General features: G+C 37.8%; 1 protein-coding gene across 1 annotated transcript in view; it reads right to left on the bottom strand.

Annotated features, from left to right (window-relative positions):
• Positions 1-12,137: 12,137 nt before the first annotated feature.
• Positions 12,138-20,289, bottom strand: part of LOC122663416 (40S ribosomal protein S11-like) — an 8,633-nt gene continuing 481 nt past the window's right edge. The window contains exons 3-6 of the mRNA XM_043859096.1: positions 20,189-20,289; positions 12,758-12,902; positions 12,574-12,663; positions 12,138-12,469 (exon numbers count right to left, since the gene is read on the bottom strand). Coding sequence (XP_043715031.1) covers positions 12,379-12,469; positions 12,574-12,663; positions 12,758-12,902; positions 20,189-20,289 — 427 coding nt within the window. The 3' untranslated portion in view covers positions 12,138-12,378. The remainder of the gene's footprint in view (positions 12,470-12,573; positions 12,664-12,757; positions 12,903-20,188) is intronic.

The following is a 20,289-nucleotide window of genomic DNA, read 5'->3' as shown; positions in this document are numbered from 1 at the left end:
ATTGGATTTATGGAGATCAATCTTGGAAGCAAAATGTTTTAAGTTATGTAGGACAAAACAGAGTCTATGACGTGTAATTTTAGTAACAATAGGATTGAGAGTGGAGTTGTAAAAATTGATGATAGGGAGTTACTACAAAGTGATAACTGTAGATAGTTAGGTTCAATCATGAATAACGAAAGAGAAATAGATGATGATATTATACAAATAATTAGAATAGGGTGAATGAACTTGAGGGGTGCATCCGGACTGTTGTGTTATCGACGTATCCCTTTAAAACTCAAATAGAAATTTGCTAGAACATATGACCAACAATGACGTATGGAGCTGAGTGTTGGATAGTAAAGAAAAAAAAATATTTAAACAAACTTAATGTAACTGAAATGAGGGTATTGTGGTGGATGAGTGGTAAAACTAGAAAAGATAAGATAAATGATGAACAATTTAGAGGACATGATCATGTGAAACGGAGGCTTCTGAATGCTCCAGTATAGAGAAGTTATTTATTTCAAATTGAATGAGCTAAAAGAGCTAGAGATAGGCCTAAAATTCATATAGGATAAGTGATAAGGAAAGATATGCATAGCTTATAACTAAAATCTTGTATGACTTTCTTTTTGTAGTTAGGATAACCTGAGTTGGGTTTAGTTGAATTGAATTATTCTCCTTTGTGGTAATTCTTGGAAAAAAAAATTTATTGATAACAAGAGCATGATTTTTAGCCTCAATTGACGAACATCTTAGTATATCAGGGGAATTTCTTTTGGAAGCGCAATTTTTTTAGAAGCGATAAGATACTTTGTTTTCCTTTTTCTGTCGTATCTAGAGAAAATGACTCTATTATATCTCTAATATGAGGGGTGGGGCACCAGGTTTCCCTTTCTTGAATATATTAGGTTATCTATTGGAGAAAAAATAATTAGTCATTATAGTAAAAGCTGATTCTATGATTTCTAAAGGAATATTCTTATTGATACCCATAAGAATTCAAATAATTTGTAATCTTTTTTTTTTGCCATTTTAGTATGTATCATATTTTTTTCACAATAAAGGTAATAGTGTTATTTCACATGTGCACTCGAAAAATATGCATGACAATAACACGATTTGATAATGATATAAGGGAAAAAGTTCTTTGTCTGGGAGTGTGGCCTATGCCAGCACTCCCTTGATTCTATCTCTCTCCTCCTCATTTGAAAAGACACCTCTATCCCCTTGTTTTGAGGAGGAGAGAGATAGACACATGGGAGTACTGGCGTAGGCCACACTCCCGGACAAAAAACTACTTCCCATGATATAATTATATATCACTTTCAACTTATTTTTGAAAACCCTTTTAAACCCTTATCTTAAAGAACTTTTAGACATAAGACAAAAAGTATCAACGATGCCAGGTTGGGTTTGAACGGCAAGCAGGTTTTGGTGGAATCTAATAACTTAAAGCTAGTGAAGCTGATCAACGATGCGAGGAGCAATCCTCCCATATCCCTTACTTATGTTATTGAGGATATTCGTTTCCTAGCAAGCCAACTTAATTGTTCTGGCTTTAGCTGGATCCCTAGAGAGGCGAATCGGGTCGCCCATTCTCTAGCAAGGAAGGCTCTATATCTTTGGCAGGGAAGATAGTTTGGCCATTAACCACTACTTGGATCCTTGATTTATGTAATCAGGATTCGTTGTATCATCCCAGCCGCTCTTTGCAATAAAATTTGCCTTCACAAAAAAAAACAAAAAAACAAAAAAAAAAACAAAAAATATCAAATTCAAAATACGCCTGTACAAGAGATGATTCACTATCAAATATTTTGATAATGAATTATCCCTTATCTTATTTTTTAATATAGGTGTATTTTGATAATGAAACTATCAAAGATATCATAAGATACAAGAGATAATTCATTTAAAAATGTCATCAAAATATCAAACGATTTTTTAACCACAATCTCTAAGCTTCCATGCATCCAGGGTGTAAAACTTTGTAAAAGAAATTTTACCAAAAAAAAAAAAACTTTGTAAATGAAAGCTATAGTAGTTTGAGCTATTTTTATAGGTGCTTGTCTTAACCCAGCCCCCCCCCAGTGGATGTGGCTCTTGTCCAGTTGCAGCGGAAGCTGGACCATCCTGCACCCCCTTAAGAGGCATGACCTTTAATACATCCAATGGTAAGAAATGAGAAAGTCTCATGTTAACCCATATTCATCCTTTCTTCTTCTCTCACCTTCTCGTTTGACGAAACCTGACCCGAGTGGATTCAAAATCCATCTTCCTGTCCTCAAAACCCTCGTTTCTCTTTTTCTTCCCCCTTCTTCTCCTTAAAACCCTCGTTTCTCTGCAACTTTCATCTTCTGCAAGGGATCCAACGACAGCGACGGCGAGGCTAACCATATAAAATGAGACTCATCTTCTTCTTCTTCTCTCTCTCTCTCTCTCTGTCTCTCTCTCATTTTTGTTCTGAAACCCTAAAAATTAAATTTTCATTCTTGGTATGGGGAAGGGGAAGAAGAATTTTACCTGCTCACTGCCATAAAAAAATAAGAAAAAAAATGATGATACAATCATTGATTTATGTGTCTATCTCTCGCCTCAAATTCAAATTTTTTTTTTATTTTGTTCTTTTCTTGTCTAGGCTACCAAATATAGCTTAAAGAGAAAAGTTTCATGTATGACTGTGTAAAGTGCACGGTTGTACTTGAACCCTTGGATGGAGACAAAAACCATTTGAAATACCACTTCTACACCTCATCCAATAGTTGTAAGACACGACTTTGTATAAAAACTGAATCCAAAACTTAATGTTTCTTTATTGTTTGAATTTTTTTGATTTAAGGGGTGTTTTGGTAATTTTATTTCATTTGGCAGGGCCGCAATAGTTTCAAAATGGTATTATGACTGATTTGAATCCCAATAAAAGTTTTACCAAAAAAAACCCTAATAAAAAAGACATTAAAATTCTCTGTTGTATTGACGGAACGACGGTATACATCCGGTGGCACAGATCATGTGTGGCATGCATACCTAAATCATAAGCTGTAATAAAGGAGAGTCAGAGAGAGAGAGAGAGAGAGAGAGGGTAGGTATGCATGCATGCATGACAGGGTCTTTTAATGAGGAGGAGTAGTGGATCATGAGAATGAGGTGATAATTGGGGTTGGACAGCATTGCTATGCAGCCCGTACTTCAAGAGTAGACCTACTTGTAGATCAACCTTGATTTGGAATCAGACGAAGTGGATTTCTAAAACTCTAGATTTACCCTCTGAAGAGAAGAAAATTTTCTAATTTATTTGGAATGGTGTGGTTGCCTGGCTGGCCTCAACAGCATTTCTCTGGAGACTGGAAGTGTAGGAGAGGGGGACCACCAGTGGCCACTGTCTATTCACAAATTTCGTACAAATCTTCAATTGATGGGACCCACTCATTAAATCCTAGACGATTGAAGAAACCAAATCTGTGTGATCTGCAGGAATGGCAACTACGCTCTACGCCAGCTAGCCTTGGATCCTTAGTTGGAGTTTCTAGGCTGTTCTTTTGCTGTTCATATGGAAAAAGGAATATATTTTGTAATTGTCTTTCTCTATTGGCCTATTCCATATTATATGGCTAATAAAATTTCTGATTAGGTTTTTGCCTTTTGGGGGATCTATTCATTTAAAAAATCTCTTCTTGAGGTTAGGAAGGAAGAATCTAGAAATGACTTAACCAGCAGTGCGCACCCAGCCACGTTACCTATAAAAAAACCCAAAGGTTTCACATTCCATTTTTATTAATTGTTGGCAAAGCTGGAAATTCATCACCAGTGGGCCCACACTCACTCATCAATGGAAGGTTACCCAAAAATGAAAAATTGGAACAGTTGGCCGCACCGGTTTTGAATTTTGATTGAAAAATTATGCAAATGGATACGAATTGTGTGGTTGGATTAAGGGTCGTGGGAATTATGGAAACTTCTAGGACTTTAGTTCATCGGGGGAAGAAGAATTTATTACCAGAGTGCAAGATTTCAAGACGGTCGAACCATCAATAAAGTTGGTTTGGTCGAATCATCCTATAGGGATTAGGGGGTGTCAATCGATCTGTTTGGTCTGGTTTTGATTAAACTAAATCAGTTTCAATCTAGTATGAAGCCAAGCCAAGCCAAAGCCGAACGGGTAAAGCAAATTTATTTATTTTTTTATTTTCACTCAGTTTTATTGGTTTGGATATGAGTTCAATGGAAAATTATCCTTTCTAATTCCTTAAAGTGTGGTTGGTGCGGCAGTGTGCCAATGCTAGGTGGAGATGTCAACACCTGGCAACTACTGCATCCAACGGTCTGATCTCATTCATATAGACCGTTGGATGCAACAGCTGCTAAGTGTTAACATCTCCACCTAACACTGCCGCACTGCCACACTTTAGGAATTAGAGAGGATAATAATCTGAGTTCAATTCGATTGTCGATTATTTGCTTGAGTTATTTGTCAGTCAATCCAGTTGAATCAGTAAACAGACCGATTTGAACTGAAATTTGACACTCCAAAGTCCCATGGTCAAACACTACAAGACATCAGAGCCATGGTTTTAGTTGTTGTTTTTTGTTCATCAACTGTAGTATCAGAACCAATATCATGATGAGTATCGATCTGTATTGACATATCAGACAATTTTTCCCTCAAAGATACCAATATTTTAAGAGTTTCACACCTATGTCAATGACGAGTATTGGATTGATATCGATATCGGCCAATACTAACATGTATCAACCCATATGACGAATACTTAAAAGTTAAAACCATGATCATAGCACATAATTAAAAGTGAAGTGTTTAAACCTTGCTTGTACTTTAATGAAATATTACTAACATTTTTTTTTTATTAAAGGCAAATTATGAAGCGGTGATCATAGATTCAAGTTTCACTTCGCTTTCGCTTCGCTTCTAATTCTAGACTTCAAGTAGAATGCGTAGGGGGACCAGTGCCACTACACCGCCTAAAAGAAACTTATTCGTTTTTTTTAAGGGCAAAACGCAAGTTGTAGGGTTGCTAATGCACACCTGCTCTATGGTGCTTCGCCCCCTGCACTTTTGTAGCCCTGATTTCCAGTTACCTACCAACCCAAGGAAGGTAATAAGAATAGGGAGAATGTTCTCTGTGTCGCAGCGCAAGTTGTGCTCAAGTACATGGGCCTGTCACTCAGGGGAGCAAGGTGGTCATTGCGCCCACCTTCATGTGCCTGGGGGCAGCCTGCGTTGCGGCACAGAGAACAGCGCCCCTAAGAATATATGGTCAATCATATAGTATAAATGCTTTCATGCGGTCCTAATATCTTTGGTCACGAGGCCCCTGTGCTAGAGTGGGACCAATGGAAATGCACGCCCAAGCCTCCAATATGGGGGCGGGGTGGTCAATTTGTCACCAGTGCGATCAAACAATCTTTTGTACCATGTGAACAGATGATGAGATAATTTTGACTATTGGATTGAGAGAATTTAATTAGATACGATTAGAAGTTAAATTATGGGAAAAAGAATACTGTTAAGCTACTTGCATCAGACACAAGAATGGTAAAACCATTGCCGCGTCTCGTGACATGAAAAATCCCACCTCTATTGAATGTCCCATGCTCTTTCATTGCCCACCATGCTGATGTAGGGCCACACGGACCTTTATCTGCTCCATTTCCTGGGCAGATCCATTTCCACAAGTTCCTCTAATAAAGGGGGGGGGTAAAAAATGACCACCCTACCCTTGCCCGAACACACTACCCAGGTGGGGTCCATCCCCTCTATTAGAGGAAACTGGGGAAATGGAACAGATAAAAATACGTTCTCCCATAATCCTGTTTTTTCGAAGTTCTGTATTCATATGAAATTTGACATGTAAATATGAGACTTTGGGTGTCACACAACACATGACACATATTTGAGTTGCAAAAAAACCCCTTCTCAAATAGGCAATAGAGGAGCCAAACATTCTTAGTAAATAAACTTGTGAATTTCAATGAAATATAATAGGTTTTGTTCTTATTTTTTATTATATTTTATATTTATATAACTAGCAATTATATGATATAAAATATTCAAAATAATATATGCACGCATCAAATAAGAAAGTATTCCTTAGGAGCGTGGCCAGTCATTAGACTAAATGCTCAAGGAGTACAAGCAAGGAGAAGGTTTTAATCCCACTTGAAGGTTTGAAATTTTGATGGTGAAGATGATTTCGATTTTTGACCTTGGTGGCATGGAAAATATTCATCAAATTTCACAAGCTTTTGCCAAAATTGTTTGACCAATTGTGCTTGAACTTTGACTTGTTAATCCTATTAAAGCAATATGTCGTTTTCAAACCAAAAAAAAAAAAAAAAAAAAAAAAAAGTCGATCATGGATCATTTGATTGACATTCAAATAAAATGAAAATCCAATAATCTACCGCATCGCATATCACAAAGATTCAAAATATTTGGATAGTTAGACCCAGGGTCTCCTCTTCACATATCAAATTTCAATCTAGTATTTCGCACAAGGTAAAATAGAGTTTCAAAAATTCGGAATCATGAGAGAATGCATGGTATACGAATTGGCAAGGGTGAAAAAACAAAAACTTAAGACCCCTAGGTATAGGAGTGTAAATGACTAGTCAAAAACCATTTTTGTATTCATGTCTATATCCGTTTAGCACTATTCGAATCCATCCGAAAGCTAAACCGATGCGGATACGGATAGGCTATAACTATCCGAAAAGTTATATTTACATGTAAATGGATAAAATATCTGATCCGTATCCGTTTAGCACTATCCGAATCCGTCCGAAAACTAATCGGATGCAGATATAGATATAGCATTATCAGAGCCGAATCTGATCCGTTTACATCCCTATCTAGGTATGGGCAAGAAATCTTTACCCAATGAGAAAATGCAAAACACTTATACAAGGCAATAGGATTATCTTCCCTACTAAACTGTCCATACAAGAACAATCTCCCATGTCACACTAATAGCGGCAATATCATTTACATGGGGTCCCACCGATCCAGAAGGTCAAGGCAAAAGAAAAAAACAATAAAAATCTATGAGAGGAAAAACTTTTTTCTTTTTGCCAAAATATATAAACCTATGACTTACCCAACGGAATAAAATCCTCTCCAATTCCCTAAGGCGTTGTTTGTTTGACAGAGAAAAGGGGTGGAACATTGATATTTGTTATCCACAAATGTAATTGTTTGTTTACATGGGGTGGGAAACTTCTAGACAAGCTTACTAAATGCATTTATTCTTGTCTAGTGAGGTGACGAATTTTTATCACTTCCAATTCGTTGCCCGCTCCAATTCCCTCCAATCCCTCACATAGGAGCAAAAATGACCACCCTACCCCACCTTGGGCAGTGTGTTCGGGCAGTGGGTAAGGTGGTCATTTCCACTCCTATGTGAGGGATTGGAGAGAATTGGAGAAGACAGCGAATTGGAGGTGATAACGATTCGTGAGGTGACACCTCTCTTTTTCTCATCCCATTCACTTTCAAAGTCTTACCAACTTTGGGCACTATTCATGGAAAAGTTACTTTTGAATCCATCCCTCTCTTCTTCCTATTTCCTTTCTTTCCCATGGAATCCCACCCCATGTCAATTTCCACTCTCTCCCATTAAATCTCACCCTATTATAAAATGCAGATTCCATTATTTTCTTTTTCTTTTTTCTTCTTTTCTTGTCAATCCAACCCACAATATGTGGGACCTATCCTCACAAGTTTCTCACTTTTTTTTATCCGTTTAAACAAACGGGGCCTAAAAGTGCAGTTCAGGGCTGAGAGCTCAACACATTGAAGATGCTAAATCCAACGGTGACGAGCTCGATTAACCCAGTTTTTTTTTTTTTTTGGTTTCTTTTTCAAGAACTCGGCACTATTGGATTTAACATCTTCCACGTGTCAAGCTCTCAGCCCCGAACTGCATCTCATTGAGAGAATTGGAGAGGATTTTTTCCCCAACACAGTATACCCAAAAAACATTGGACCGAGTTTCCCTCCACCCATGGTGAAATGGGATCCTATTCACCGTGGGGTGGGAGAGAATGAAAAAGGGCATCAAGAGAGTATTTTGGAACATACTAAAACCCTAAGAGAGGTTTGTGAACCATCCTCTATGGATGGAGGGAAACTTAGTCCCAAAACATTTACCTAATACTTCATAAGCCATACGTCATAAACCTATAATCAGATCAACTCTTGAAATCAAAGTTGAACAGTGTAGTTACACTCTCAAGTAAGTCTCAGGAGAGATTAACAAGGACCTTGGTCTCGTAGGGAGACAGATTCAAGCAAGAAACTGACGTTGCTTAATTTCCTTTTCTTTCACCATCATCTATCTCTTTGATGTCCGGCCTCCACCGTCAAAAAATGAAAACCTTTCTATTGCATGTTTTCAGTTTGCACAAAGAAAGGAGAGGGGAGATAATGATGTGCAAAAAAGGACCACCATCAGTTAGGCAGCCAGTCTTTTTCCATTCAGATAGAAAAATTCTGACTCTCTGAGGCATTTAGTTGTCTATTTTTGGAAATCCAATTAAGTTGGGAACAGACTTTAGTAACCAACCACATTCAACCAAAACAACCAAAGCCATAGAAAGAACGGATGGGTTGGCAATATATTCTAGACAAACAGAGACAGTAGTCAAACATCAAGCATAGAGAGTATAGTGAAAATATCTACTTGATCTGCCTCTCAAAATCAAAATCATCTACAAAGTTCAGGCAAGGAGTCTCTGAGCTGTCCGGTTTCCTACACGTCTTCAAATTTTCATGTGAGAGGGTGTAGGGAGGATCCGGCTCCTCTCTAATTAGTGCCAGCCCAATGAGCATTCAACAGCTGGCCTGGCCTGGCTGGTACACATCTCTGAGCGTGCGGTGGGATGTGTGCCAGGCAGCCCAGCCGTTGGATGTCTCATTGGACACTCATTGGGTGGATGCTTCCAAAGAGAGGAGCCCGACACGCATAGGGAACCAGCAATTAAGAGGCATTTTTCCCAAAAACCTCCACTACGTCGTACATTTCTATTCAAATCAATTGAAATTGGCCAAAATCAACTGAGGGTGGGTGGAATGACCGCCCTATCTCTTGAATCGTGAAAATACCAACCCCCATGTGTCTGGGCACAGCCTGCGCTGTGGAGATATTGGCATGTGCCTAATGGAGCTTGATCTAGTGTGGATTCGGCTCCTATCCTGCAGTGGTGGGAGCTGGAGCATCCAGCACCCCCCCTGCGATTAGGACACCTGGCCATGTGATAATCTAACGGTGTTATTACATTTAACCTATTATTTTAATCCACCCCTCCCATCTACCCCTCTCACCCGCCTGTATCCTATTAAACCCGACCCGTTTTTCAGTTTTTGAAATCCAAATCGAAAATAAGAGAGAAGATAAGAGTCCCATTTCGTAGAGCGACAAACCCTATTCCAGAGCTCTCACCTCATCTCCCCTAGTTGAGCGAGCGGCGGCGAGTGGCGACGAAAATCATGGACTATCTACCTAGCTATCTATCATGTCTTGCATCCATTGAAGACCTTGGAGAGTACCTGCCGGAAACTGCAGCAGTAGATCCCCAATAAAAATGCCGGAAAATCAAATCGCCGATGCGAAAACCGATAGCAAATCCACTAAAAAGAGGTTAATTGCAAGAAATCGGCACATACTCTTCCTCAGTATTACTTTCTACAGTGTGGAAATCCCAGCTTTAAATCTAGACATTTTATTTTCTCTTTCAATTCTATAACCACTGTCAGAAAACCAAACAAACATTGGGAAAGAATGAAATGGGAAGAGAAATCAATCTTTTTTCAGGTTTGTTGTAACAATTTCTGGGCATTTCCCCTGATGTCTAATAATCAACAGTAACAGTTTTAAGTCAACTACCATTTGAAGAAAGAAGACTGAAAAATTAAAATGTTCCCAATTTTCACCTTTCTGAATCTATCAGATTCTTCATCGTAGATGAACATACTGATCTCAGATCTTGAACCAATAGGAAAATACAAGCCTACATCCTCCAACATCTGATGAGGATGATTTCTTCCCCATCTCTTTTATGATGACTAGAGAATCATTAAAATCGATCACTTACAAATACAACATTGGATAAACAAACCCACCTTACAGAAACTTCCATCGACAACATTAATTACTATTTCACGATCCCGTGAGAGGGTACTTAGCAATGACCCAAATATCACCCTCGTTAGGGTTTTTCAGGAACAAAAATGAGGCACAGCCAAATCCAAGAGAGACAGAGAGAGAGAAGGAGCGAGAAGTCACATTACCTTTCGTCGCCGGTCACCGGTCACCGGTAGGTTTCATCGCCTTTCGTAGCCACTCGCCGCCGCTCGCTCAACCAGAGGAGATGAGGTGAGAGCTCTGGAATAGGGTTTGTCGCCCTGAAAAAGGGGTCGGGTTTAATGGGATATGAGCGGGTGAGAGAGGTCGATGGGAGGGGTGGATTAAAATAATAAGCTAAATGTATTAACACCATTGGATTATCACATGGACAGGTGTCCTAATCGCAGGGGGGTGTTGGATGCTCCAACTCCCGCCACTACAGGACAAGAGCCGAATCCATCTAGTGTATAAACGCTAGATTGGACCAGCCTAGTATGGCTGTATGAAATAGATTAAAAGGCTTGATTTGATGTGTTCTATCAGTTCTGGAGTTTTTTGTGTATTGGTCAACTATCTAATATTTAGTAACAAAGCTATATGTCACACCACAGGTTAGAGTCACTGAAAGGATTACCTAGGAGATGACTACCTAGAATTGAGTGAGCCGCTAACCTCTAAAATGAGATTCCTTAAACAGTTCAGGTTTAGTCCCTTCTTCTCGATCGTGCATCAATTAAACCATTGAAATTAGAAAACAACTTGAAAAGATGGAAGAAAATTTAGAATCACTGAGCCAACTGTTTAGACCTACTCTTCAAAAGGATGATTTGAAAGGTCAATAGACTTTGAGCATCAAATGCTCCCAGTACAATGAAACCTAACGACTACACCTTTGATCAAAGAAAATATCCTCTTCAGTAATCCTCGTTATGGGAGGTTACCTACCCACAATCTATATAATTCCAATACGTCAACAGTTGTCAAATCAATGAATGACTGATATTTCATGCAATTGGGCCAAGAAAGCCAAGAACCAAACCTCCATGGAGGGTTCAGATGTGTTCTCACCCGTCCCCATGTGGGTAGCAGATCTAAATTCGTCGCAGAGGCCTTAATATTCTCAGGCCTTAATATTCTCAACGGCATCATCCAAGACATCCCTTGGAAGATTAACTCTATTATCAAGGATTGCATGGTTCCTTTCTCTTTCTTTTAACCAGATTGTATTTTCCCACACCTTTAGAGAAGCCAACGCCGCAGCAGATTGCTTGGCATCTCTGGCTGCAGCCTCCCAGTCCAATGGTTTCTGGATGCATACACCCCCACCTTGTATCCTCTGCCTATGTACGCTGACTTCCTTAATAAAATTTTTCACCAAAAAACAAAAAAAAAAAGAAAAAAAAAGGGTCAAAATAATGGCAATCTTGGTTAAAGCAAAGGTTGACAAGGAAAAAGGTTTCATCACATCCGATGTTGATGTCCATGTGATCATACCTGTATTATTGTCCAATGAAAGTGATGTTGCAATAAGTCCTGAACATTAAATGTCTAGGGGATAATGTTTCAAATCAAAATTTTACATACTCTTTCATAAACAACCATCCCCTCCGGTGTACCTCGATCGATGCACCTCTACTGTACAGCCCTGGAGACCTGATTGTTAGTCAGATTTTTCAATTTCTGATTTTGCCACTTGGCACACTCAGATTGGATGAAATATTCATAAAAAAAGGGATCCTACGATCCTAGGATACCCAGTGCACAAATTTTCAGCCTTGTCTGAACGACCACATGACAGTTATTAGATATGAATGCTAATTCCCCGCTCCCTTATCGATAGATGAACATAATACTGATTCTGACTATTCAGAGTCATAGAACAAGAAACATGAAAGGTAAAATCATTGTGGCTTCGCAGAAAGCTACGGCTTAGGACATTGCAAGTAGGGAACTGTGTACCTTGATATACCAAAAATTTGGAAACAAAAACGTCGGTCACTGCAACTCCCACCAACAAAAACAAAAAGAAGACCTATCCTGTCTAGCATCAAAATAACTAAAAACCATAAACAAGAATGCTACAAGCTGCAGATCAAAAAGAGAGCCCATACAAACAAATATATGAAAGATGGCTATTTTTTTCCCTACATCTCAATCTAAAGCTCGAAATTCCAGAACACCAAAGCAGAGTTGAAAACTACAGATTGGCCTTTGATAATTTGCCCTTTCTACTGCTACGACATGAGTCTTAAATTCCAGTGAAAGCCTTCTTCCCCCCACCAGAGGATCCAGCAGCCATAACCTTCAATACGTTGAACCTTACGGTCTTGGACAAAGGTCTAAATATAAAACATAAGAGATTGTTTTATCAGATAAAATGGTGGATACCGGCAGACATGCATATGAATCGAAAATGTAAGTCTTTCAATTAGCTGGCACTTACCTGCACTGGCCAATGGTCACATGGTCCCCCTCCTTCACACGGAAACATGGAGAAATATGGGCAGGTATATTAGAGTGCCTCTTCTCATATCTGAAAAGTTCACATTTAAGAATTCAGACACTCCTACCCCAAGATAATATCAGACAGGATGGATAATAGTGACAGTTTTGAAAATGTCACTTGCCTCTGATATTTCTTCACATAATGAAGGTAGTTGCGGCGAACAATGATTGTTCTCACCATCTTAGCACTGTGGCAGGTACCTGCAAGAATACGGCCCCTGATGGAGACACTTCCAGTGAAGGGGCATTTCTTATCAATATAGGTACCTGAAATCAATACATAACTTTCTTAAAATCTGGGTTTAAATTGAGTCACAAGGGAAAGGGATGTGTCAACCAACACTCACAATCATAAAGCATCCACAAACAGCCTGTGGTCGATTGGTTTTTTATCAAACCCACAACCTCATTGTTCAAATCATTTTTATAAAACCACAATTTTATCTTTTTTCCATCACAAGCAAAAGTCAAACTGCCAATCAAAAAGCCAGTGAAATATTGAGGAAAACAAGAGAAGCATGAAGATGCACAAAGCCAACCAAACCAGTGCATATGCAATAGGAGGGATTCATGCTAATCACCAGTTAGATATGAGTTTGTAGATCTCAATTCCAATATTTATGGTCAAACATTAATGCAAAAAAGACCTTATTGAATATTTGGCGAAGATTGATTAAATCACAAAAAGTGCTTTAAAATTTATGAAAAAAAAAAACAAACAAAAAGGAAATGGAAATAAGAAGGAACAGAAGATATGATAGAATGAAAAAACAACCACTAGATTATTTGGAAGATACTTTCAAGAGGTGGTACCAGATTAAAGTCCTCATGGTTCAGATAAGATCACGCTATGCCAAAAACAACCACTAGATTATTTTAGAAGTGACAAACCATTAGAACCATAGTTACCATATAGACCAGGCCAGGGACCACTAACCAATGAATGACATATCTTGGCATTATTTTTCCCTTCCCCCACAAACTTAGTTGGCTCCGTTTAGTTGGAAGTAAAGAGAAGGGGAAGGAAATGAAGTTACGAGAAAAAAAAAGAAGTAAGAGAACTTTTCTAATCATTACCATCAATGACTTTAACTAACTCAAAATACTTATTAAATATAGCAAATAATATTTCACTTTTCAACCAAATTACTTGAATTTGAATAGGAAAATATGACAGAGATAAGAAATCTATTTGTAAAGTTTAATTAACATTTGGTAAGATTTAAGTTACACAATCATGAGTCATGACTACAAAAAGTTCCCATTTCCATTTTCAATTAATTTCACTACCACTCATATTACCCTTCATTAGTAACCAGACAGAACCTATATCAATCTTTCATTTCTCATCCACTTCTCTTATGTAGTCAGCAATCTAACTATGTTCAAAAGCATGTAAGGAATATTCCTACATAAATTGAGCATATTTATCTATGCAATCAAGAATAACAGGGCAATCCATGCTTCAAACACATACAAAGAATCTTAAGCCTACAATGATAGCCATACCATTACGGCATTACCATTCCAGTGTTTCATAATATGACATCAAATAACATTCAGGATACGAAATGAAAAATCACAATAACAAAGAAGCTTGCACAAAATCAAAAACATTACTCACTATGAAAGAGAAACCGAAACAGGTACAACTAGCCAGAAAAAAGGCTTGATAAATAATTTTATGCAATCCAGGGTTCCAAAACACGGTTACAATCACTTATGGATCCACCCGAACAAATAAACCCAATTATAAGCAAGCAGTGGCAGTGTTGTAATTAAACAGAATCTTTAAGGGTCCTTGGTAGTAAATAGGGGGAGGGATACAATGGTGATTAGTAAATAAAGATAGAGGACATGCTTGGAACAAAAATAAAATAGAGAACAAAGAAGGATAAAGATAGAAGAAAGGGGCAATTAATTAACTACAGCAGGTGTACTTTAAATGTAAATAAAGAGAAGGACTTCATCTTCAACCCACGATTCTCAGAAACAAGGTGGTGAACTAGATTTGGTCTAGAGTGAAGAACTCACTCAATAGGCTTTGGTTTGATCTGAAACTTCATGACCAGAGTCTTATCTTCTAAGCCTCTTAGCGACAACCGACAGCCAATCAAAAAAAAAATGCAATCCAGTGGTAATCCTGCAGCAAACAGAATCTGGCAATCGTGGTAAGTTCAGTTCTGATCTCCAATCGATATCACATAACAGGTGGGGGTTTAGGAAGTGATATTCTAGAGTTTGAACATAGAACTAAAACTCGCAAGATCTTAGGTGATACAATTTATTAGCCCATCTCGGGCGAGATCTCAGTCGAGTCGAGACCTGACCCAGATTGAGTCGAGATCTCGATTCTATCTTGACCGAGAGGTGCTCAGACCTTGCTCCCAAGCTGCTGCCAGCCATTTTTCACCTGGATTTCGACTTAGAAGCTACCGGAGAAATCACTTATATGAATTTTGTGGCAATCTAAGTGCAACACTACAGCAGCACTATGACACAGGAAGACTTTGTGGAACACTATGGGACTGAATACGTGATTCAGCCACATGTTAAGGATGATAGATGCAATATGTTAAACAGATTGACGTATTGTACACTTTAACATTTGGAATGTTTATTTTAGTTGTTTTATATTAATTGTATGATTTGATTGTTGTTTTATATTAATTGTATGATTTGATTGCTTTTAATTACTAAATTATTTGTAGAATAGGGTCTATTAGTATGTCTTCGCCTACCAACCTAGGGTCCGATGTGAAACTCCTATTTGGACTTTGTTTTTGCAAAATTTGATAGTATCATTGTGTTTAAATGGCCTAAAATAGGCTGAGTACCAAGTTTCAGCCCAAAAATACGTCTAAAACCCAGCGAAATCAGCCATCGAGTTGGAAGAAAAATACCCCAACTCGCTATTTGGCCCTCGAGACGAGTTTTAGTTCCTTGAGTTTTAATTGCATGTGCCAGGGGTACCACACCTAAAATATCAGTTTGAGATGGAAAGAAAAAGTGAAGTTTCAATGAATTTTTCTCAGGTCGGCAGTACCGCTAACAAAGAAGAACACAGTAGCAACAATAAGGAGGAACAGGGAAGCAGGGAAGAGAAGTAAGAGAGAAGAAGAACAGAAGAGGAGAACCAGATCGCAGGGAAAGGAAGAGAGAGAAGGGAAGGGCACAGAACCAGAACCAGAACCACACAGGCTTCTCAAATCATTTCATTCCATCATTTGAACAAATAACGAAACCTACTCAATTAGGAAACAAACTCAAAAAAGAAATTAATCTTAAGCAAATCCCTACTCCTAAACAGGTTCAGCCCAGTCCAAGGAAATGCTCCTGCAACAAATTGCCTTTCATATAGCTAAGAAAGTTTGCTTGCAGGAAAGAGGGAGAAAAAAGATTAACATTTAATCACTTTGTGAGGAATCTGGACAAATGGTATTGGCTTTCAATGAACCAGCATTGTAGATTGGTGACAGGATCAAAAATAATGTGGGCACTCAGAGAAGATCACTTTATATTTATTAAAAGCCAATCACAAGCCACCAAATTCCTTGAATACTGGGTTTGATTATTGAGTTCCTACTATCCACATTAAAACTTCCTTTAATGTACACAATAACTCTAATGCAGGAACAGTTTCATTCAACTTGGGTAGGGTCTGGTTTGGTTCAGATCTGGTTCTTCTAGAAACATATATCGTGAAGGTAGTGTCAGATTTTAATATGTTATGCAATTTCATAATTCCTGATTTTCAAGAATTTCATCTTCACACAACTCGTGGGACTCAATTGAAGGACTTTTATGGCTTGCCCGTAAGTTATTAGTAGTCTTGATTTCTTATCTTTTATTATTGTTAAGTTGTTAAGTGGGACCCGGATATGTCCAGTCCCTTTCTTTATTCAGTTGTAGTTTCCTTTTTGGAGTAAATTTCCTGATGGTTAACGAACTCCACCTTAGTTCACGCGACGGAAGTTTCATTATTTGGTTTGCAATTTCTTCTTCAGATTTTGATGATTAATTTATAAGATAAATAATAAATACACTTCTAAGGCTACAAGCCTAAAACAAATGTTTTATTTATTTTTTTTGAAGTGGAGGTTGGTGCCTCTCTTTTCTCTCCAGTCTTCCCATAATTTGAATCTCTCCCTCTCTCTCTTCATGATCTAGTTTCTCTCCTCTCTTTTCTCATAATTGCGATCTGAAAACCCACCACCAACAGATACATCTCTCTGATCTGCACCAACTTGGTATCAGAGACAAACCTGGCCGTAGATCGCATGGACCCTACTCTTGTTTGCTGTCCACCAACTTCTTTAAGCCATGCAGAAGAACATACAAAAGGTTGAAGAGAATCACGTGATGTAGATTGAAGCACGAAGACCCAAGAAAAAAAAAAGTTACTGTTCACGTGAACAGTGATTTGGGGGCTGATATGGACTGCTGGCGTAGAGGAGTTGATTTTTGTTATTATTGTTATTATTAGACGCTTATTTAGTTTCCTATTTGAGTTGTAATCCTAATTGAGAATCCTAATTATGTTAGGAATCCTAGTTAAGAGTAGTTTCTATTAAATAGGTTTTATTAATTAGTTTCTTACTTAGATTAGGATTGAGTTGTTTTAGTTTCTTATTTAGTTTCCTATTTGAGTTGTAATCCTAATTCTGTTCAGAATCCTAGTTAGAGTCTAGTTTCTATTTTATAAGTTTTATTAATTAGTTTCTTACTTAGATTAGGATTGAGTTGTTTTAGTTTAAATACATGTATGTGGCTGAACAGAAAAGAGAAGGAGATTGAAGAGAAAAGAGCTATTGATGAAGCTGTGAGATGTGGCAACAGTGAGATACCATGGGTGAGAAGCCCTTGGCGAGAGGATGATGGGTGAGATAGCTGATCCTATCCCCCCCTTCTATAGCCCTTTCTTCTTCTTTCCTAACCTTTGATGTTCTTCTTCATATGTAAACAGAAAATAGCAGTAAAAAAAGAGTTCAGTTATTTAATTTTATTCCTTTTATTGTATTGATCCGGCTGCAACTGATCTCCTGCTGATTTCCCTGGTTTGAGGTTAACTTTGCCTTACGACAACAATGCAAATAATTTAAGAATCAGTTGCTGGTCACATTTGCGCTAAATTGCACTATTGCAACCTGTTGGCTGCGGGTTCAAAACTTGGAAACAGTCTCTCCTGCGAAGCAGGGGGTAAGGCTGCGTACATTTGACCCTCCCAGACCCTGTAGTTGCGGGAGCCCCATGCACTGGGCCAATCTTTTTTTTTGGCTGGTCATATTTGATCATATGGAATCTTCCTTCGACAAACTTATCTCAACCATTAAGCAATGGGTGGAAGAGTAAGCAGACGAGCCATTAACAGAAGACAAAGTGGTTCCAATTATTGTTAAAGAACCACCAGTAGAGGAACACACACACACTAGTTGATCTTTTGATTGAATCAATCAAATTTGTGTTTCCACATTGCGACCAACTTCCACAACGGACTCATAATTGCAAAGTTGTACTATTGGATCATGGTCTAATTGTTGGTTTCATTAGGTCAAGGAGAATGATTGCTGGTCATGTGTCGAAGATCCCCACGTTATACAAAACTCAAAAGCTGGTTACTATAAACAAGGGGGAGTTATGCAGGACTGGTTTTGTCAGGTTAGGTTAGAACTATGGTTCAAAACATGGTCCAAAAGATGGTTCAGATCTGGGTCTTCAAGAATCCTATATCGTGGAGCTAGTTTAAGACTTTACTATGGCATGTGATTACATAATTCCTGATTTTCAGGAATTTCATCTTCACACAACTTGTGGGGCCCAACTGAAGGACTTCTACGGCTTGTGGTTACTGGTTTCCTAAAATTTAGGAACCTAATCTTCATCCCAACCATGGGTTATTAATAGAATCTTTATTTCTTATCTTTTACTATTGATAAGTTGTCAAGTGAGTTTGTGATATGTCCACTCCCTTTCTTTATCCAGTTTTAGTTTCCTTTTTTGTGTCAGACTGTTAGTTTCCTAAATAAGGCGGAAATTTCCTTTGTTTACTTGGTTTGCTATTCCTTCTTAGAATCTGATTAGTTTAGAAGATAAATTATAATTACAGTTGTAAGGCTACAGTGCTACACTACAACCCACAATTGGTAATCAATCTCTCTCTCTCTCATCTGTGCATCGAACTCTCAACCAGATAATATCAGCATTGCTCTAACAAAGGATTAGCCCGTCAAGAACCAATGCTGGATCCTTCATGCATAGCATGGAATCACCTGAAGATCTAAACCATCAAGAAATATCCTTAAAAACACCTAAACAACAAATTGGCAATCTACGTTTTTTCCTCTTTTTTTTTTTTTTTTTTCTGTTAAGAATCTACATTTTTTCTTTCTATAATGAAAAGAATAGTTTGACACATTAAAACTTTCAACTTTATTTTTTGATATGTAAAATTCATATATATTCAATTTCACATTTTTACAGTAAAATGGTAGAAAAAGTACAAACAAGAACATATATGTATAGTGCACTTGCGCTCACATTAAACGCTTGTGACAATATATTTTTGCAATACTAACTTAGTTGGCTAAGTATATCAATATATCCAACCACAAGACCAACAAAGGGATAGTAAGACAAGGAAAAGGCTAACAGACATGAACATGCAGAAATGAACTGTGCTCAAGTTTCAAACGAATACATGGGAAATCATCACGGTGGTTTCCTAGGTCACTGAAAGAAACTTCTAAATGAATATCATTTTTTTTCCTTTTTCCCTTTCTCATCCTTCTTCATATTCCTCTATAAATTTAAGAGTTTAATACCTCAAATAGAAAATGACATTTAAACAGTCAATTGCACCTGTCCAATTAGGTAGGACTCATTCAGATAAAATTTGAACCTTTGTAATGGACTTATTTGTAGCAGCATTTGCAATACGTCTAGCTTGCTAATAGACATATCTTTAGTATCACCAATAAATAAACTGAAAGATTCCAAAAATTCAGTTGCAGAAGTTTTTTTTTAACATGAACTTCTACCAAACAGGGAATGCTGTGTGAAACAACAAACCTGTAATTATTACAAGCCACCAATCAGAGAACACTAAACAGCTAAACCATTTGGTAAATATGATAATATCCAAATGAGAGCTATCAAAAAGTTGTAAAATCTGTCAATTCCATAATCCTTCAGATACATAACCATGCCTGTTAGAAAGCTTCAAAGTATGATTGATTGATAATTAGCAACATTCCAATCTTTTGCTATAAGATTGACTGTGAATAATACAAATCTTAAGTTTGCTATAACCCTTGCTTGGGAAAAATGCCTCCTATTTTATTGAATCAGTCAAGTTGAAAATCCATATCGGACAACGGCACCTTATTTCGTTTCAGAAGTGGAGAATCAACTTACAATCCAACCACTTTGACAAACATACAGTCAGCTTATATTGTCACTAGAAACTAAATGAACCACGAAGAAATATAAATTTACGATTCCATCAAACAATTTTCATATAAAAAAATCAGAAAGTGTGATATAATTAAACGAACCTTCCATAGCTTCCCTGGGCGTCTTAAACCCCAAACCAATGCTTTTCCAGTAACGGTTTCCACCTTTGCCAGGCCTTTTACCCTTCCCGGACTTCTTGGAA

Source organism: Telopea speciosissima, chromosome 5 (assembly GCF_018873765.1).
Source record: "Telopea speciosissima isolate NSW1024214 ecotype Mountain lineage chromosome 5, Tspe_v1, whole genome shotgun sequence".
Lineage (NCBI taxonomy): Eukaryota > Viridiplantae > Streptophyta > Magnoliopsida > Proteales > Proteaceae > Telopea > Telopea speciosissima.
This window is presented reverse-complemented; position numbering and strand designations above follow the sequence as displayed.